This window comes from Diachasma alloeum, unplaced genomic scaffold (genome assembly GCF_001412515.2).
Source record: "Diachasma alloeum isolate Michigan unplaced genomic scaffold, Dall2.0 Dall_scaffold_00203, whole genome shotgun sequence".
Lineage (NCBI taxonomy): Eukaryota > Metazoa > Arthropoda > Insecta > Hymenoptera > Braconidae > Diachasma > Diachasma alloeum.
The window spans coordinates 284449-305522 of record NW_021680368.1 but is presented as its reverse complement, the minus strand read 5'-3'; the positions used below and the strand labels follow the sequence as shown (position 1 = coordinate 305522).

The following is a 21074-nucleotide window of genomic DNA, read 5'->3' as shown; positions in this document are numbered from 1 at the left end:
TTTTTTTTTCAAAATGGTTGTTCGATTCCATAGAATAAAACTAGGTATTTTTTCACAATCAAAGAAATTTTCACCGGTCTATTGAACATCTGTATTATCCCCTGGGCTATTCTACACGGTTAACCTTAGATGTTTTTAAGACATAAATTACTTGGAAAGCGGGATGCTATATGCTATCCATCGACTATCCGGACCTCTATATGAGGGAAATAATTGAATAATTATCAATGCACAAATTAAAAAATTCGGAGGCACACGGGCTCGAACTCAAGTGGGGTATAATCCCACATCTTCTGTTTGCCGGACAGGTGCTCTGCCAAGGTATTTTTTCGATTATCTGAATTGGAACATGGAAAATTGATTTTTTTCGGTTTACTCGGTTTTTTTACTTTTTTCAGACAGTATAAAAATTATTATTCCGAGTTATTGAACAGTAAAATAGTACATAACAGATATTCACAATAATGACTTGTACGGTATGAAAGAACGAAAAAAAAAAGAGTAAATCGAAAAAAAAATACCTTTTCTATAATCTACGCTGTTAGAAAAAAAATGAAATTTCATGGACAGTTGACTATCAATTTTCCGGACAGTGACACTGAATCTGATGTAGTGGAAAAAAAAAATGAAATTTTAGCTTTCACTGAAAATTCAGTAAAATTCCAGAATTTTAAGCGACATGAAGACAAGAATTTCTTATTTATGTGAATTTCCAATCTAATATGAATATTTAGTGTCAAATTACATGGAATTTTCAGTGAAATCTGAAATTTCATGATTTTCCCCTCTCAATCGCATTCAATGTCACTGTCCTCAAAATTCAAGAATATATTTACCACAATTTTTTAGTTTTCTATTCATTTTCGGAGAAAAATGGAAAGGAAATTAACAGTTCTGTTCGATTGTTCCATGAAATTCTGAATTTTCAATGACAAGATTTCCTAAAATTTTAGTGGAACTTGAACACGATAAAAACTTTGTGTAGTTCAGATAATCGAAAAAATACCTCGTTTTATTCTAAAATCTGACGCACATTAAAAAAAAAATTTTAATCCGATGGAAATTGTTGTGCGAGGAGAATTTCATAGCCAAAAACATGAAAAACGACGTTTTCGCCTGATGTACGGGGTTAAACGGGTTGTGTACAACATTTTTCATAGTTTTTCAGATACCCCATGATATATCAAAAGTCACTCGATAGGTATTTTCATCAACCGAAGACTTTCAAATTTCACCTGGTTCCCCCTTAGAAGAATAATTGAAGAAAGAATTTGATGGATCAATTTCTTACGCTCATTAAAGTCAGAATTTATGTGAAAAATTATTAACGATAAATGACTTTTTTTTTGCCTTTTAAAATTAATTTTTCCTTGTTACACATAACGACTCAACTGAGAGTTTATTTATACTGCTTTAAGATAAATCACTCTCTTTGTTACACAAAAACACTGATTTCTCTTCAAATATATACTTGTTCTAGGGCGCCTCTTAATTAAGTTCGCGCCAGTCACATTGAAAAAAAAAAATTAAAAAAAGATGAGGAAAATAATCCTGACGCGAATGCACTCTGAGCGTACGCGATTCACCTGACGACTTTCGATTGCAGGTTTCATGGCGACTAAGAGGCGGTTGACGCCCTAATAGCAGATACAGTCACTGAAGGTTTAAATAGAATTAATCTAATGGAAAAACATGAATGAAAGTGTTATACAGTCAATTAAAAATGTAGCAATTGCATGGCTGACATTTTTGCTCTGAAATACGAAATGATCTCGATAAATCTCTTGAAGTTGATTAGGAGAAAAATCAACAGAAATTTTTTGTTAAGCATTTTTATCTCTTCAAAAAGGTACCCTACATTCTCTCCTAAACCGTTCAATTCTCAAAGTGAAGAAAAATCCCATTGATTGATGTTCCAGAATAATAATTCATTTATTGCATACTTAATTAAAAATTGATTTTTCCATCGTTTTTCAAAAAAATAAAAGACATATTGGCTAGAACGAGTTATTCTAAGACCATAAATACAGACAGTTGGATGAATTGTGGGAAAAATAAGAGGCGGTTGACGCCCAAGCTGATACATTCAGTGAAGGATAAAATAGAAACAGTTAAACGGTAGTAGAGCAAGGTATCAACTGTACGACATTTCCCATCTTAATTATGACATTATCTCGATAATAATTAACTTCAGGAGAAGAATGGGAAGAATTTTTTGTCAAGAACTTTCTTGCCTATTAAAAAGTCCCTGACATTTTCTCCTAAATTCTGCGATTCTCCAAATACTAAAAAATATCATTCACCCATCTTCCAGAACAATGATTCATTCATTGTACTCCCCACTAATAAGGTGCATCCCATCACAATTAAAAACCGATTTATCCATGTTTTTTCCAAGAACAAAAAAACGACAACTGCAATAATGACATTTCATCACAAAGGGTATTTTTTTTTCATCTGAAGGCCAAACCCAGGGAGATTTATATCTCCGCATATAATTGACGTGGAGCATACGACAGGAATACCCATCAGCCCATCGTCAATGACGAGTAACCCGATGACACCAATGACAATGCCCGGAATAAAACACCGGACAATTACAATCATAAAACCAACATTACCTATCAATGTAGTTGTGTTTTTTGTTTCCACCGCTGTCACAGGTCTTTGTACGGCCATGACTGAGTTAAAAAGCCGAGCGTTCTACCGTGATAAATTCCCTATTACATCTGTGAGTAAAAAAAAAAGAGGGTGGGGTAAAAGCACATATCCAAACACAACTCGGAACGGAGAAAGTTAGCGCTTACTTTATATATACACCAGCAAGTGAATAACGTTCACATTTTCAATGAAACCGGCACATTGGTAATCGCTATTATTTCGTGTACACTGTGCCCATAGACATTAGTGAATTCATAAAATCAATCTTTATTTAAATTTTACTCCATTCAATTTTTATTAATTACTAGGCAGTTCAAAATGATGTATTACATTGCATTTTTGGTGTTACTCACGTGGAGTGGAAAAACCTCGGGAGAATTGCGTAAGTAAATAAATAAGGTGAAAATCAAGTTTACCTTTCTTGACCATCGATTGGAATCAGTGTGGAGTGCAACCATAGTATATACAATCGAACATTCTTTTCGTCTTCGGCGTTTACCTCCGAAACAAGTTATTCCGGGGGAAAATTTTCAATGCCATTTTTGTAGAGAATTCAGTCCTCTGCGACGAAAGTTCTCTTGACGTTTTCTCCTAAAGCGGCTCATCTCCAAGATGATTCAGTACTTAAGGATATCTAAGGACTTTGGCTGTTTTTTCTCCAGTGAAATGCTTTCTTACTTTTGTAGTCGAACATCAGAGCTTTCATTTGAACCCCATTCGACCCTATGTTTCCGAACATTTTACAATTATTTTATTATTTAAACTTTGCAGGTCTGTATTTGAATCGCAATATTGAACCGTTAGAAAGCATTTTAACCCTAGATTGCTCATCCTATGAGGGAAAACCCACCGTGCGTCTTTTTTTAACATTCCAATTGACTGGCTAACCGGAAATATTAAAAAAAAATTGACTTTGTCAATTGAAGTATTTAAAAAATTCTAGGAGTTTTTAGAACATATTTACCAAAATTCCTAAAAAAAAAACAAATTATTTCGGAGAGATGAATGATTTTTTCCAATGTTAAATGAAATTGCTCATGACGCGACGTTGGCAGAAACTCGCTAAACGCGCCCAGTGTAGAGTGAATTCGGCAAGGCTAAATAACATGGCGGCGAATCTCCGCGGAGGTGACAAATCGCAGGTCGCGTTTGGTGAACAGACTAGGGTTAAAAAACTGACAAAACAATTGGAAAGTTTACTTTTGCAGACACATTGATGAAATAATTTTAAACTTGCATTTTTTGAAATTACGAGCATTTTTTATAAATAATTTATAAACCAAAATTTTTCCACCATATAAATTATTTGTTCGGAATCGTAACAAATTTATTCATATTCAGAATTTTACCACAATATCGATGTCATACCTAAAAAAATAAGATTTCCGAAAGTTTAAACAATTTCAATTACTTATTTGTAAACAACGAATGTTTAAAAAATAATAATTCTGTGCAAAATCTAACACGAATGCCGCTGAACATTCGGGATTTTATTCATTTTTTTTCAGGCTATTGAATTGACAAATTTGATGATTGAAAATGTTTGTATCTGTAGTGTGCTCTGTACCAAACTGTAAAAAATACTTGGATATCCTTAATTAACAATTTTGTCACATTACTAGTGAATTCAGAATCCCTCAATTATTTTTCGTTTTTATTCGCCTCGAACGAGAATCATCGGAAAAAGATTGTGTCTCCAAGCACGTTCTGAATCACTTTCTACTGGAGCAAACTTTCCAATGACCCTCCGTCACATTTTTCTACCAGCATAAAAATAGAATCGATACATAGTAATTAGAAAATTAGTTTCAATTAACCCAATTGATTATTCAGCACCTGGAGTGACTCCCTGTCCTCGTGCCAGTCCTCCAGCCGAATATGACAAGTGTGTCCTGCAGCAATTGGAAGTAGTTACGCCGCAACTAGTCAAGGGAATACCATCTCTGAAGATACCACCGATGGATCCACTCGTTCTACCTTCCCTCGTGATAGATCGTAATCTCGATGCTATCAAGGTCAAAGCTAATTTGACCAGTGTCAGAGTTTACGGAGGAACTAATTACAAAATTGATGAGTTACATGCGCAGCCTGACGATTTAACTGTTACTCTGAAAGCACAATTCCCATATATGCATGTGAAGGGGAATTATGATGTTAAGGGAACTCTTCTGTTGCTTACACTCAATGGGAATGGAGGGTTCAAAGGAAATTTCAGTAAGTTTTGAGTTTCCACGGAATTGATAAAGCGAAATTAATTTTTTGTTTGAGAAAAAAGCCAAAATATTTCTTGGGGGAAAAAGACGGTTCTATTCTGTACTGAGAATAAAAAACATGTTCTCAAAAAAAAATGGTTTGAACCAAAAAATCCACAAGTTGATAATTGTAGAAATAGAAATTGTTTTAGTTGAAGATGCGAAAGTTTCAAACATAAATAATCGGTCTGTTTTCCACAACGAAATATTCGACTCGAGGGGGGAATCTTTCCAGCCAGATGATACCTTTGAGAATGAAAATATCTCGCATAAAGTGAAGTTCAAACTGAGACATTTTTTGTTCTTAAATTACAAATTTGCTATCATATCATCATTATCATTCTATTTACAAATTGATTCCTTATGTTTGAGTATTTAATACCTGAAACGAAGAATTATAATCCCGTTTTGCATAAAAAACGAATATTTATCGGGAGAAAAATACAAGTACATGGAGAGAAATATTCAATAACAATTACGTATCTTTTCCATTATTTCGGAGCGAAATGTGGTTGTAGGAAATTTTACGGAACTGTCACGGAATTTTTCCAGAGCGTTCCGCAATTTTTATCTGAATCTCCTGTGAAAAATTACGATACCGTCACTTAAATTTTCTGAGTCGATTCCGTAATCGGTGAGCGAATTGTAAGTTCCGTAATTTTTACTGAACATTTCTCTCCGTGTAGTGGTAGAAATGGGATTTCTTGCTTGCACAGAAAATAACAATTTTTTTGAGCAGTTAAATCTATGTTCAAGGTAAAAATTTTGATCTTAGGACACTCTTGAAATGTTCACCACGAGATTTTTTATTCTTTGTTATTCTTCACCTTGAGAAAGCCTTGTTTGAGAAACAACTGAATTTTAGCAGAACAAACAATAAAAACTGGATGTTAGGGGAACCCAAAAAATTACTTCTTCATGAATATCAATCAATTACTGTAAATAACTGATTTCCAATTGTTTTTTCCGCTTCAGCAAACACTCAAGTACGGGTTCAAGCTCAAGGCCGCGAAGTGACCGACAAGAATGGCATTCGCAGGGTTCAAGTACACAAACTGCAGACAAAAATTCGCGTTGGGAATGGAAATATCGAGTTGCAGGCCCAACCCCAGCACAGGGTAGCAGCCGATGCAGCGGCAAACTTCTTCAATGGAAGTCCCCGCCTTGTTCTCGACATAATAAATCCTATAATCGAGGAGACAGCTACGTCGATAGCTAAAGCATTAGCTGCAAGGGCCTTTGGAGCTCTCACCAAAGACGAGATTCTGCCGTGAGAAATCTTCACTCATGTATTTTGGATGACAAGAAGAGAATAGAGACAAAATTATAACAACGAAATTGTAATTGATTGATTGAGCGATTGATAAATTGATTGAAAGTAGGTTTACTCGAGTGGAAATAATTCGTTGTAAGTGAATGATCTAGTGACTTTGTTGGCTACTTCGGTGAATAAATCAGAGAGAGCTTCTTCCAGAACTGGCCGCAACTCATCAATTAATAAATCGCTGTTTGCGTTGAGCACTTGATTACTTGCTGGTCCTGAAACAATTATAAATTTCATTATTATTGTCAATAGTTGTAATTAGTGTTGTTAGTATTAATTGATTCAGCAGCGCCCTAATAGAAATTTTATTGCACAGACACGTTGCGGCGTAAGTGGGCGCGCGACATTGCCTTCCGCGGAGAAGTACCTCACAAAGGTACGCAGCAGGGTCGCGGAGACAGAGTTGCGCGTAGTTTATGCGAGGGAGACCTATCTGTGTCTGCCCTACCCTCAAAACCCGTCAATTATGAATCAGTGATGCCCAAACGAGACGAGAAACTGCATCTTCTCGTCTCGTCTCGTCTCGTTGTCAGGAAACCATTCTTTCGTCTCGTCTCGTATCAAAATACAAGAGCAATTTCTTCTCTCGTCTCCTCTCACCTTATCTCGTCTCTATAATCCAATTTGCACGAAAAAAATACCCAGAGGGACAGAGACGGGGAGGCTCTCGACTCTCTTCTCGCCTCTCGTTTCTCTCGTTTTCCACCGGCTTTTCTCGTCTCGTCTCGTTTCTATCATTATCTCGAATGACTCGTCTCGTCTCGTCATGTCTCTCGTCACGTTTGTCTCGTCTCATCTTGTTTCTTTCGCGTCTCGTGGTATCGCTATCAAGAATTTACAAACTTCAGATTATGCGTATTAATTCAAATCAATTATTGAAGGAGTAACGATTCGTTAGTGAATAATAATCGCTCCCAACTAATTGGTGATTATTATTATTGATAAAATGAAAAAATCGGGGCGCACCGCGTCAGTGTCCATAGGGTTTCAGCAGCGATCTAGCCGCGGAGTACGGCAGCGCACACCGTGCGTGAACGTCGCTGCAACAGTCAATATCGCAGAACCTCACAATTTCTACTAGGGCAAAGTGGTTGAGCGTAACTAATCGATTTTTTAAAACGCTGTTTGTAAAGGGACATTTTCTGCCCTCTCTGCGTGCGCAAAACCACACTTCACACGCACTGTAATGAAAAATACTGTCTGAGGCTCGTGAGAATTAGTATTTTTCCGGGCTGTTGCGATGGGATTTTTTACCTCCGGGAAGTTGGTATCCGAACCGAAGGTGAGAACTGGCCAACCACACGAGTGAATAAGCCACTTTGCTCCCGTCATTTGGGGAGGAACATCGAACTTTCCGTGCAGATATGACGAAAAAGTGTTTTTTGAGAACTACCCTCCCAATGGTCAAAGAACACTTTCCCCATGAGTGTCGAATCCCATTTTTCATCACGATATCTGGAATTGAACGCGTGAAGTGAAAAATTCACTTTATGCATAAGTGATGAATTAGTATATTTCGATACGAATGCCTAAGTGTTTTCGACCCGTGGGAGGTGCGCAGCACTTGCCGAAGGCGAAAATGCCATTTTCTTATTTGGCGAGCCCAATCATAATGATATCATATTATTAGGCCTATTGGGTCAACTTTATCGTTGGTTAAAAGAAAAGCGATTATATCCATGCTTGAAATTTTCATATGTTCCAATGAAACTATTTTGGCAATTACGAACTTGCCATTTATTTGGTTCAAACAGGACTTATTCAAGAACATATTTTTTCGCTGAGTATGATCGAAAAAAAGGACGTAAGTGATGTGGAATTAAAATGAATCGGTTGAGCGAATTCATGAAAAAATGTGTCCTGTCATTCCCCTTGAAAATTACGTTACGTAGAACCATATACGATAAGATTGAAAAAAATTACTCATTCTATTACTTCTGAATGCTTCACGGCTGAACCATCGGTCTTAATATATTGACTGTACGCTGAGGGAAAAATTTCTTAATATGTAGACCATATTTACTTGAAATTAGTAAATTATTTTCGATAGCTTAAATCTCAGAATGTTTGCGCTTCATAGATTTCGAATAAATTCTCATTTATCACTAACGCTGCCCGTTACATCGTGAATATGATACATATCTAATCATTACAAGTGCATAAAATAGTATATTTCGTCATTAGGCCGAAAAAAACTTTTCTGGCGAATATGAGCTAGAAGTTTTTTTAGGCCGTACGACGAACAATATTTTTTTGTCATAACGGCTGTAAGTAGCGATTCACGGACACGTAGCATCCGTGAAGCACTGCCTTACGGCTGTAATGACAAAAAAGTCATGAAGACTATAAATACTTGAAGATCGATAATTCTTCTACGCGATTTGGGGGCGTTCATTTGCGACAAAATCATACTTGACTACAAGAATATTTGAAAGCATGAGACGATGAGATCGTTCTCGGGTCACGTGAGTTGAGCTCCCTGGGAGAAAACGGAACTTGCATGAAGCTCAATTCTTTCTAATTCCCCAATTCACACATTCCTCATAACATAAGGATAGCTAAAGGGCGAAAATTATGGACAAATATTGCCTAGATGTCTTATAATAATTAATTTAAAATCAGTCAATCGCTTCATTTGTCGAAAAATGAGAGAGTGGGGAGTTGTCCTCCATTGGCGGAGGCGCACTTCAACATGGGTTAGGTCGACCCGAGCCATTGTGTCATTGGTCCAGCACTCGACCGTCTGTGTGACGTCATTAGCGATTTCAAAGCGTTTGAACTCTTTAACTTTTAATAATTAATTATTAATTAAGGGTGCCAAGTGAATTTGGCGATGACCTTGAAAATTGACATTCACCAACAAAGTTATAATTTTTTCAATTAATAGTATTAGACAGATGGTGAACATCGGTGACAATTTAAAAATTTTGGAGCTTATGGATATCGAGAAATTAAATAAACAAAATCAGTCTTATACACGGCCTCTTATGGAGTTTTGATTAAATTGAACGTTTCAACCCCCTAGGAACTCAAGAAAAATTTGAAAAAATTTGAAGATATGGGGAATGATGTGTTCAATGTGATGGCGACAAAAAACAATGGGGTACCGGGGTGAATAAGAGAGATATTTCAACCCGCCGTACCCATTTGATCCCATGCTTTCTCGAGGTTCGTCACGCGAAATAGAGGATTTTCCGCATTTATTTTCTCGATGTCTAGTTCCGGTTGACCCATGTTTGAAATTTCGTCGGATGGATGAATACATATTTCTCCAATCATGGAGGGAAAGAAAAAATTTTTTTTGAATCATTTTTCAAATTCACTTGGCACCCTTAAAGAGCAATATTTCGCACGTTTGTGAATAAAATATGAACTACTCAGGTCCCAAACTTGAGATTAGGAAATGGAAAAAAAAATCATGCAAGTCGTTGTGATATATGACGGAATATGGGAATGACTACGGAAAATCGCGTATCCGATCGATTTTGTCCCATATAACCACGAAAAACTTCATTTTTCCTGTTTTCACCTTGAAAATGCTTCTTGCGCCGTAGTTTTCATACGATTTTAGCTTTTTTTACATGTTCGTTAAACTCCAAACAATAGAATTAAGTATCCGTTTTGTATCCTTCACAATAGATCATGAATAAAGGAATTTTGAATTTCATAAATTTTCTTTTGAACCCGTCTTTTCGCTTCAACCTGCCTTTTTTTCTATTCCTAAGAATTAGGTCACGCATGATCACAATGTTCAATTACTAAAAATAATGAATTTCTAGTCCTACTCTAGAGACGCGAAAAATTTATGAAATTCAAAATTCATTTATTCACGATCTATTGCGAATAAAATAAAACGGACTTTTAACTTTATTCTTTGGAGTGTAATGAATATTTTAAAAAAAGCTAAAATCGTATGAAAATTCTGGCGCAAAGAGCATTTTGAAGATAAAAATAGCAAAAAATGAAGTTTTTCCCGGTTACACGGGGCAAAATCGATCGGGTCCGCAATTTTCCCTAGTTATACCTATATTCCGCCATGTACCACAAATTGTTCAATGGGTCCCAAGCCCCAGTGAAGACTTTTAAATTTTACCGACGTATCCCCCTAACCGATTGAAGAAAAATTACTTGTCTCAAGTAAATATGTTTCAGGTATTAGACTTTTTTTTTCTCAGTGTAGTCATTATGACTGTGACTTACGTTCTTTTATAGAATAACTGTGAGTACTAGAAAATTCTCAATGACAATTTCTGAGGAAATTATATCTGATTTCCAGTGATTTTAAGCTTAAATTATTAAGGATTGTTGCGTGAATCTCATCTGACTATTGCTTAGACAAATGATTTAAGATTATGATTCATTCAAGTCAATAATGAAGTAAAAATGTTGAGAGATTTATACTGATTGCACGGTTTATGATATTGCAAATGAAAGTTACGGGGCCATAGTTCAATATCCCCATTCTATTTTTTTTATTGATGGTAGAATATGTGAGAACTCTTACCCAATATGGGATCACCTCCGAAAAGGTTGTTGAGGTATATGTGGGCTTTGCCAATTTTTATATTCAGACGCATTTTCTCGAAGTTCAGGTAGACGTTGCCATCTCTCGTTACTTTATTCGCTCGCAGGATTACGCCCGACTCGTACCCAGCTGGAAATTAGAGAATGAAGCGGTGTCACAACATTTGCACGGGATGTTGAGTATTTCTCAATGCATAAGTATCGGTATCTGAGGAGTAATAACTTGGAGAAAGAATTGCTTAAGAACCCGTTAAAGACATGACGGTTTTTTTAGCAAGAAAATGGTAGAAAAAAAATTGAAAATAGTCAGTTTGTTATTTTCATTTTGATTCTGCTAAAACGTATGTGAAATTGAATTATCTGGTTCGATAATGGATTCCGTGATTAATAATTACCATTACAACCAGAGTAATGACTTTCCAAGCTTCAAAAAACGCACGGAGAGAAAAGCTCGATGAAAATAATCAGAAAAAACGTAAAAATTACGTTTCGAAACGTAATCCGCGAGCAAAGTAAAATTCAATAAAAAGTGTGAGTCGGAACTGAAGTTGTACGAGCTGCCACGTAAATTCTACGATTTGTTCCGTAAAAATTGACCACTCTATGTCTGATCAACAAGTCGTTCCGTAATTTTTCCCCAACGATTGAGAAATTTTATAGAACGGAACATAGAAATAACTTACCAGCTTCATAAAAATTGTTGAACGTTCAAGAATTTTTTATTTTGGAGGCATAATAAGTCGGTAAGTTTCTGTAAGATTTTACTTCTTCGGGAATAGTTACGTGACAATTTCGTACTTCGTTCGGTGATGGACCTGAAAATTGACTGAGCGTTTCAGATTTCTTCTCTTCCATTCCTATAAAAATTTCCGGAAAACGATTCCCCACTGCGGATTACGTGAATTGCTCCGTAATTTTGAATATTGAATATTTCTCTCCGTGTGGAAATAAAAATGTAGAAAAATTTAAAATTGAAAAATTTTACATAAAAAAATTTCAATTTTGGAGTGAAAATCATTTTTGAAAACGAGTTCTCATGTATAAAAATCATAATTATATTGAAATGTTACTGAACTCACTGAAATTGCCCGTGAGATCACCACTACCAGCGAGTCTTAACAATAGCAGTCTAGCATCAATTTGGTATTTTCCACTGAATCTCAGGACATCGAAGCTCACTGTGAATGTAAACTCAACATCCTCAGTGTTGGCTTTCAAGTCACGTACTCTGAAATTCGACGGGCCTCGTACCTAAATTCACCAGTAAGAAAATGACTCAACTGTCCTACCCATCAACGAAAAATAAAACACAACAATGAAACATTTCATCAGAGAATTCCAAAGTCAAGGAAAACAGGTTGATGATTCAAATGGAGTGGAGAATGTTTGGATAGGAATAAAGATTCTGAAATGTTGATGGAATCATTTGTTACCTGAATGTTGGTGAGATTAACATCCAATCGGGCACCTTGGGGTCCACGCAGCAGTCGAATTTGCTTCAAGGTGAGTGGCTCGATCGCCGGCGCTTTCAGCTCAGGTATTCCCTCCGCCAACTTCTCCCGCAGCTCTTCAATTGTATTTGTAATGCAGTTGTTAATGTCTGGATCGCGTCTCTTGCATGCTTTGATGTACGGAGCTGTAAACGAGAATAATTAACTAATTGAATAGATTCAATTTTTCTTCACGGGCAATTTTGTAATGAAGTAGTAAAAGTCGATTATTTTGAGGAATTTACTCAGTTTATAAATTTAAAAAAATCATGAGACATTTTTCGTAGGAAATTTTCGCAGCAACAAAAGAGATCTCTTAATAATTTCTTCTAAAATCACGCGTTAAGAATGTACTACGCCCTTTCGGCCAAAATTTACGTTTTTTTAATTTTTCTGGCAAATTATTGATCGGATTGGCGCGAATTAATATACCGTTTTTGCGTTTTATCATTATTAACTGATCGTAGTGCAGTCATTTTCCTGCATTTGTTCTAAAGTTTTGTGAATTTCCGAAAAGTTTTAGAAAAAACGCAGGAAAATGATTGCACTACGATCAGTTAATAATGATAAAACGCAAAAACGGTATATTTTTTCACGTCAATCCGATCAACAATTTACCAGAAAAATTTAAAAAACGCGAATTTTGGCGAAAAGGGGGTAATACATCCTTAATGGAATGAATGAATAAATATCGAACATTTGTTTGTGATCTATAAAAGGAGTTTTCTAACGTTTTGTCCCAAAGTTACTCGTTAACAAGATGAATAAATAATTAAAAATATCATAATTTTCATTGAAGTCACGATTTTTAAAGAGTTTATTTCGCAAATATTTATGAAAAGTTTCTTTTGCAGCACATGAATTTCGATACCAAAAATTCCCTTGAATCATCTCTCAAGCACAAGTCATGTTTTTCACTTCATTACAGAACTTTATTTAGAATTGAATACTGACGTAGTGCCGCGATCGCGAAGCTCGCTATCGCCGACAGAAGGCTGGAAATAAACGACAAAAATGTTGATAAATCACTGAAAAAACTGCCCTAGGAATTCATATGTAATCCATCCACAAAAATTTTCAAAGACAGCAGCATCATAGTCAATCTCAGTGTCTCTGTTATGCTCTGAGACTGCACAGACAAGGAGAATAATTATTGATAAAAATAAGCGGCAATGTACAATTGCCGATGGCACGACCACAGATTCATTGACTTTCACAGTGTGTGCGTGTTTGCGGAATTCATTTGACCCTCAGCATTTTAATTAAACGGCACGTCTCGACGACAGTCCCTGAAGCACCGACGAATAATAGCCGAGGTCAATCGAAGATTAAATTATAAATCACCAAAAACATTAATTGATTGAGTTATAAACCAATTTATTGAATTTATTATTATTATTTTTAATATGGACATGAGAAATAATGCAAATTTATTATTTTTTCATTTACCGAAAAATTAATATTTAACGTACAATAATGAATGGACGATCATGATAGCAATCCGTTCGTCACGATGGAATAGACACGTTTGAGCCGAGAAACCACGAATATAAAATGTTTTCGAAAATGATCAATTGCAACTAGTTGTTGCAGAAGTAGATTACCTCGTGCCACTTGACGGCCATTGGTTGAAAAGGTAAATACACTCAATAATCTTATGGGTTTATAAACCCGGGTGGATATAGTGTAAAATGCCCGAGAGAATGTTAGTGGATTTTTTTTCTTTTCGCCCATCTTTTCTTCACTACTGGACATTCGTGATGATTCTTGAACTGTCTCACGCATTTTCGTTAATTATTGACAACAAAATCATTGTCGTCTCAATTATAGGATGACAATTTTATTATTGAAATGATTATAGAAAAACGATCTATTACGATTCGGCAGATAAAAATATGCAGGAAATCCAGAGGATTTCGTGAAGCCCTTTTCCATAAATTTGTGCAATCAGTGACAAGCGAAAGTATACAAAGTATTGCAGTAATGCACACGTTTAGAACTCGCTGGGGCTCAGTATTCCGTCGATCCGTAACAGAATATTGCCGAACAGGTGGATATATGCAATCGCGTGTCATTAACGTGCATTTCAAACTGACACGTAAATGTGTAATTAGACGCTGGCGCTAGGATTTAATAAAATTTCGTCATTTGTATTTTCGTAATTGAGGGGAAATATATTCATCTTGGAATAGAATTTGTATTTGACCATTATGGAATCTTGACTTTAATGCACTTCCTTCGCAATAAAAGAAATGAAAAAGGCTGTCCTTCTGCAGTTGTTTTTATTTCATTCTTGTAAACACGAAACTTCCTGCTATAAAAAGATTCCGGGAATTTTCGTTTGATAAATCGAGGGGAACCCACATTATATGCAAAACTTCTTTTTATGATAAAATGATGGCTAAGGTGGACCACTTTGACTTGGCCTTTTTTTCCATGGTTCTGGTTTTATTTTCGGAAGGATATATAAGGAAGACAGTGAGGACTCTTGCCGTCACTGAGGTGTCGCCTTTGCTCCACAGCTTTAGTGTTCTGAAAATTCAGGAGAATATTTGGTCATGATGGCTAGAGTATTCTCAGTGGTTTTTTGTATTGCTGTGGTTGTTGCTGCATGCTCTGCTCAAGTTCGTAAGTATCAGGCATTGAAATAATTGAGACGAATAATCATTGAAATTGACTGAGTGAAATCTGTACAGGAACTTCCACACTGGTAGACGGATTCATTTATTCCAAACGAGATTCATTAACTATTAATGAATGGTAGAGTTGAATATGACCAAATGAATATTCGTTAATAGTTAACGAATGGTTTACTTGAAATGTGAAAATCGAATCGAATGAGGCTCCTCAACTCTGCATTTGTTAACTATTAACGAATGAACATTTGGTGAGACCGAATAGACCGTCGTTTTCAACCAAAAATCCATTCGTTAACAATAACTAATCCTTTCTATCAGTGCAGACCGGTTATTTGGGGATATTTTTGGAAGGAGAAGGTTTAGGAGATAACGTCAGAAGATCGGTTTGTGGGAAATTCAATTCTCACCGAAAAAATATTTTGGAATTCTCCAATAAATCTGTTAGTTTTCAAAATATCTGCAAAATAATTTATGATGAGAAAAATTATTCGAGTTTTTTTAGAACAAAAGCTTTGGTACAGATTCTTTTAAAAGTATCTCTGGAACTATATGGTTTAGAGAAAAATATCGGAAGATCTTTGCAGTTTACAAAATGTCTCTTGACATGTTTGTTTATAATTATTAGGAAAGGGTGAGGCAAAACAGAAACTGGTGACTTTTTTGCAATGTTTATAACGTCTTAACAAATTTATCAACTGAGCTCAGTCTCAGCTCATCACTAAGGGGAAGAATTGTATTTTTCATAATATCAAAAGTATCCATTTTGCACCACATCACCACCAAATTACTGCGAAATAAATTGGTTTTGCTTCCGAATGGAAGCTATATGTGATTTTTAAATGGTGCCTGTATGTATGTGTGTATATACATGTATGTGTTCTTTTTTAATTTTTTTCAAAATTTTCTTAAAAGGGATTAATCGGATTTCATGCATTTTTTCATAAATATAGATTTCAATAAGCTTCATTCAGTGACATCAATTGAAATTCAATTTTTCCTACAGATTCAAGAAAATTGATATTTTTCCAAAAATTGATTTTTTAACGATCACTCAAAAAATTTGCATAAAATAGTAGATTGTGCACCAATCGAGGAAAACAGGACCTTTCAACCCGCGTGTGAATTATCCGAGGCGCAGCCGAGGGCGGCAAATACCCGGGTTTTGATGTCCTGTTTCCCTTCCTAGGTGCACATACTATTTTTAAATTCAGGGAGCAAAGTGGGTTATGTCATTCCCAGGTTCGTCGAAAACAACAGAAATCCGAGAAATGAAATAAGCCACTTTTCTCCTATCATTTGGGGAGAAAAACCGAACTTTCCGTACAGATATGACGAAAATGAAATTACTCATGGCTCAAAAAATTGATACCCTCTTCATTATATCAGAATATGATGGGGTCGCACAAATCGTTCTTGAGTTACAGCACATTGATTATGCGATTTGAAAGAGAAAATCGGATTTTTCACGATTACCGAAAGAATTATCAGTAATAATAATTAAATCAAAGTTTGAAAAGTATATTTCAATGCCTTTTAAATCAAGTTGAAAAATGGTGAGAACATCATCATTGCCTATCAAGTTACACAATATCGTCATGAGCTTCGTATATTAAAATTTCTGTCTCTATTAACCCGTCAGTAGGCGCGCTATGAGCATTTTCCTCACCTTATGTTAGTCAACCAATAGGACGTCTCTGCAGTGCGAGTGAGGTACTAAAAAGAGCGCGCCTACTGACGGGTTAAACTTAGCTACCAGTCTATATTATGTTGAATAATTATTCATATTTATTCATAGCCCCGACTAACTTCTGACACAACTTGGGTTAACTCTGGCTAGATCCTGAATAAACTCTGATTCAATTGCGGCTATACACTGATTAACCCTACATTGGTTTCCCTGTGAGGGAAACGCTGCCGCGCCTCGTTTTTCTTCAATTACAATTAACGTGCTAACCGGAAAAATTAAAAAAAAAATGACTTTGTCAATTGAAGTGTCTAAAAAATTATAGTAGGTTTTAAAACAACATATTTCCCAAACTTCCTAAAGAGAACAAATTATTTCGGATAGATCAATTATTTTTCCCCGTGTTAAATGAAATTATCCATGACGCGACGTTGTCGGAAACTCGCTAAACGCGCCCGGGCAGTGTAGAGTGAATTCGGCAACGCTAGAGCCTAAATAATATGGCGGCGAATCCCCGCGTTGGTGACCAAGTCGCAGAGTCGCGTTTGGTGACCAGACTAGGGTTAAACCTTGAAAAGAATAGTGAAATAAGAATTTTAAAAAATTAGAACCCATTCGGAAACAAATTGCTAATTTATTAGCAGCATTAACTATACTCATTTATAAAAAAAAATTGCCCACTTGTTCTACTCTACCACCCAACTTTTTGTCATGCAATTATTAATTGCCATCATCTTGTTCAGCGTCTTACTTGAAGATATGCGGTCGGAGAGATCCAGATCTCAGTGGCTGTGTGAAGACCAGTGTTGAGGCACTCCGCCATAAGCTCCGCACCGGCATATCTGACCTCCAAGTACCGTCTTTGGAGCCTCTGAACATTGATGAAGACCTAACGATAGCCAATTCCCAGGCTTTCAGAGCACACACTCGTAATACTAAAGTATTCGGTGTATCTCAGTTCGACTTAACCAGAGTCAATGTCAATTTGAATGCTATGACGTTGGAAATCGATATTGCTTTCGATAAACTCAAGTTCCAGAGCGATTATGACATCATGGCCCGGATTCTTGTACCGATCACTGCTGGGGGGCCGATTGAAATTGATGCAGGTGAGATTGATATTTAAACATTGATTGGTCTAATTGAAAAATCATTAAACAGATCATGCATATAGATTTTTATACTATGTACAACTAGTGAAAGATAAGTTTAAAACTGATTTTGACATCATTCTTTACAGAAAAATCCTTCGCACTAAAATTTAGTTGAAATTTATTTATTGAAATATTTATTAAAATTTAGCAAGTCAAAAATCCTGGAAATAACTGAAATTTTCATTTATTTGAAGAAATTTTTCCTTAAAATCAAAGAACAAAGTTCTAATTCTCAGTTATTTTCTCTCGAATCTACTATAATTGTACTTGAATTAAGAAACATTTTTTCTTAATTTAAGGAAATTTTGGTTCTGAAATTCAGAACTTTTGGGTTCAAAAAATAACAAAAAGAACATTCGGTATCTCAAACCAAAATTATTTTCGTTCTTAAAATTTCTGTTCTGAAATTAATCTACTCGTCTATTGTTATTCTTTGGAGATGTGTTTTGATCAAGATGACCGGATACTTTGAAAAAAATTTAAGCCGTCAGTACTTGCGCCATTTCACCGAGAATCTTTAGTAGCGCCGTGAGAGAATCACTCACGCACTGCGCGTGCACTAGTTAAAAAGAGAGGTCCGAGCTATCCATAGGACTGGTTTAGTTGCCGAGTATTACTGAACGCCTCACGAAACCGCTCGATGCAAGTGAGCTACACGGCCGGCTTTACTCACGCCACGAGAGAACCTCACGCGCTCTTTGTCCGAACTCGATAAAATATTTTCTTATAATTTATTGAAACATGCTCAACAGTTTTTATTGGCCCCAGAGGAAAGAGGGATAATTGCTTGAGGCAATCAGAATCTTTCAGTTCAAAATCTCAATTTTTTGGCCTTATACCCTTATGTTCCTTATACCCTGGAAAAACTTTTGTAAGAGAAAATCAGCGTGAGTATTGATGGGTTAAGAACTACACAGTAAAAAATCCAGAGTGAATTTCGACTCTGAGTCCACACCAAACGGAGGGAAAATAAGTGCACACCGTTTTTCGGTGTGAATGACGGAGTTAATTCATTCCGGAGTGAAATGAATTAACTTCTAAATGATTTGACTCCGTACCAAAATTTGACTCCGGGCGAGAGAAGTAATTTTACGGTCCAATTTTTTCATGTTGAAATTAACATTTGGGCGATAAATGTTAGAGAAGTCTAGAATATTCTGAAATATTGTCGGAGCACCCAGAGCGAGCATCGGTGATGGAAGGGTCTTGTAACTAAGCCCTCAAATCAATCGACAAGTTTTTATGTTTTTCTAAAACCTTCCATGATTTTCGAAGCGTTAGCCTCTGAATTAATCACGAAATTCCGAAAGATTTCTAGAACATTCCAGAATGTTCTGGAACATTGTCCATCGGAGCATTGTAGACGTTTCCAGACGATTCGCGAACTTTCCAGATCATTATGTACTGTTCTAAACCTTTCTCGAGTAAGATTACAAAAAAAGCAAGCTGCGATGAAAAAGACGTTGGATTTTTGACAGAGTGAAAAAGCAAAAAAAAATAATTCGATACCAACCAAGGGATGAGGATGTCAAGCAATTTTTCGGTCACTACATAATAATAATCTGATAAAATTTTTCATCGCCGATTTGAATTCTTTGCTATTTTTTTAATGTATTCTATGACAATGGGAGGATAGGAATTGAATTTATGGGTATTGGTTCATTATTCGAAAGAATATATCAATTTTTAAATTTTTCATAGACATTGAAAAATAAAAAATTCTGTTTTCATGTTGATCTCCTTTCTCTTCCTCTCTTCACTTTCTTCCATCAGAATTAGCTAATAAAAAGCAAATACATTGGTTCTGTATGAGGCCTAGAGCCATACATCGAAAAATAAACTAAGAAAATATATTGGTTTTTCTTCATTATTAAAAAAAAACATTTTAAAATCTTGAAGATTGAAAAATCCATTTTGAAAATTTATTTTTGATTTTCCTTCCATACATTTTCCGTATTTCCTGTTTCTGTGCAATATGGAATATGATCACAGAAATTAAAAATGTTAATCTCCCTTCATTTTTTGAAAAGAAAAAAATAATTTGAAAAATTTTGAAAAGACATAGAAAAATAGATTTTTTCATTGTATTGATACTGATTGATGATGATCGATCTCTCTTTGCAATTTCCTTCTTTGGTTCCATTGGAATGAGATCGAAGGGATGTAAAATGTTCATATTCGTTCACATTTTCAGATCATTGGTAATGATTAATTCAAACAAGAAGGAAATGAAAAACTTTAGGTATGATGATCGAAAATTGTTTGTCGATCTGCATTCCCACGTGATTTATGGGGAATTCCTCTTCATTCAATGTTGTAACTTGTGAATTAAGGAACAAAAATATATATAATGACAATAAGAATGAATAAAATTAAATTAATCTAATTTAAAATAACATAGTATAAATTAATCTAACGACGGGCGCAAAGCGCCCGTTTGCAGGTGTTATACAGAATGCTGTAAACTAAACCCAGTCCGAAGTTGAAGTGAATCGGATGGATTGTTTATGGATAGACATCCCGGGAGTTTAAAAACAAACTAATGAGCAATAACGCTTTAAAAGAATAAAGCGTTAAATTTTGTTTTCGCTTCATGCTAATTAACGATTCAATATTTTCATTACAGAGGACATTACCGCTAAACTTGTGCTGAAATTCAAATACACCCAACACAAAGGCAGACAACACCTCTTCTTTACGTCTACCACTTGCAAATTAAACATCCGTGATTACGAATCGCATTTCGTCCCACGACCTGGTCAAGACCAAACCTTCTCCGAGGCCATCAACAACGTATTGAATTCCAGTAAACCAGAGATAATAGCCAGCATAAGCACTGGTCTCGAGAAAGGTGTTGCCAAAAAAATCATCCACGTGGCTAATCTCATCACTAAGAGATTCAGTTTTGATGAATTGCTACCTGATCGCGAATGAATATAACAAGGTGGAAGCTTATTGCCTGATTTTATTATTTTCCAAATTACAGACTTAGTAGAAATTATTAGTTATTGTTATGTTCTTGAATTATTCATTCATGTTGAGGAAATAATAAAAAATGATGGAAAAAACAAACTCTATGAATTATTTATTGGGGGAAGAGAATTTCTGGTTCAAAGAAAATTATCCTGTGTACATTATTAACAGTGGCATGATCATTTCAATGTATGAATTTATATCAAAGTCGTTGAGAGGTAATGTACGCAGGTTGCATGAATTGGTCCATTATTATGTTTAACTTGTAATAATTTTATTGACAATCAATCTCAAATTTATCATGTTTTCCTGCTAAAAATAGAAGATATTGAATGAGCTATTTTCAATGTCCTTATTGAACAATGTACCCATG

At 35.5% G+C, this 21074-nt stretch overlaps 3 protein-coding genes across 3 annotated transcripts; 2 read left to right on the top strand and 1 right to left on the bottom strand.

The window, feature by feature from the left end:
• Positions 1–2979: 2979 nt before the first annotated feature.
• Positions 2980–6353, top strand: LOC107036058. The gene is made up of 3 exons (XM_015253780.2): positions 2980–3043; positions 4495–4875; positions 5889–6353. Exons 1-3 carry the CDS (start codon positions 2980–2982, stop codon positions 6185–6187), a joined length of 744 nt encoding a protein of 247 aa, XP_015109266.1. The 3' UTR covers positions 6188–6353.
• LOC107035953 (putative beta-carotene-binding protein) lies at positions 6298–14036 on the bottom strand. The gene is made up of 5 exons (XM_029125944.1): positions 13856–14036; positions 12195–12397; positions 11841–12012; positions 10742–10891; positions 6298–6452 (listed from the first exon to the last, which is right to left on the bottom strand). Exons 1-5 carry the CDS (start codon positions 14034–14036, stop codon positions 6298–6300), a joined length of 861 nt encoding a protein of 286 aa, XP_028981777.1.
• Positions 13855–20662, top strand: LOC107035952. The gene is made up of 4 exons (XM_015253619.1): positions 13855–13887; positions 14713–14879; positions 17318–17683; positions 20355–20662. The coding sequence occupies exons 2-4, from the start codon at positions 14810–14812 to the stop codon at positions 20660–20662; spliced, it is 744 nt and encodes a 247-aa protein (XP_015109105.1). The 5' UTR covers positions 13855–13887; positions 14713–14809.
• The last annotated feature ends 412 nt before the right edge of the window (positions 20663–21074 follow it).

Bases quoted from the DNA above. Each gene is read 5' to 3' on its own strand.
- LOC107036058 (XM_015253780.2), top strand. From the start codon at position 2,980: ATGATGTATTACATTGCATTTTTGGTGTTACTCACGTGGAGTGGAAAA. The intron at 3,044-4,494 runs GTAAGTAAATAA...TTGATTATTCAG, and splicing joins AAAAACCTCGGGAGAATTGC to CACCTGGAGTGACTCCCTGT. The intron at 4,876-5,888 runs GTAAGTTTTGAG...TTTCCGCTTCAG, and splicing joins AGGGTTCAAAGGAAATTTCA to CAAACACTCAAGTACGGGTT.
- LOC107035952 (XM_015253619.1), top strand. From the start codon at position 14,810: ATGATGGCTAGAGTATTCTCAGTGGTTTTTTGTATTGCTGTGGTTGTT. The intron at 14,880-17,317 runs GTAAGTATCAGG...CATCTTGTTCAG, and splicing joins TGCATGCTCTGCTCAAGTTC to CGTCTTACTTGAAGATATGC. The intron at 17,684-20,354 runs GTGAGATTGATA...TTTTCATTACAG, and splicing joins GCCGATTGAAATTGATGCAG to AGGACATTACCGCTAAACTT.
- LOC107035953 (XM_029125944.1), bottom strand. From the start codon at position 14,036: ATGCGTGAGACAGTTCAAGAATCATCACGAATGTCCAGTAGTGAAGAA. The intron at 12,398-13,855 runs GTAATCTACTTC...TCTCGTTTACAG, and splicing joins TGGCCGTCAAGTGGCACGAG to CTCCGTACATCAAAGCATGC. The intron at 10,892-11,840 runs GTGAGTTCAGTA...TCTAATTTCCAG, and splicing joins TGATCTCACGGGCAATTTCA to CTGGGTACGAGTCGGGCGTA.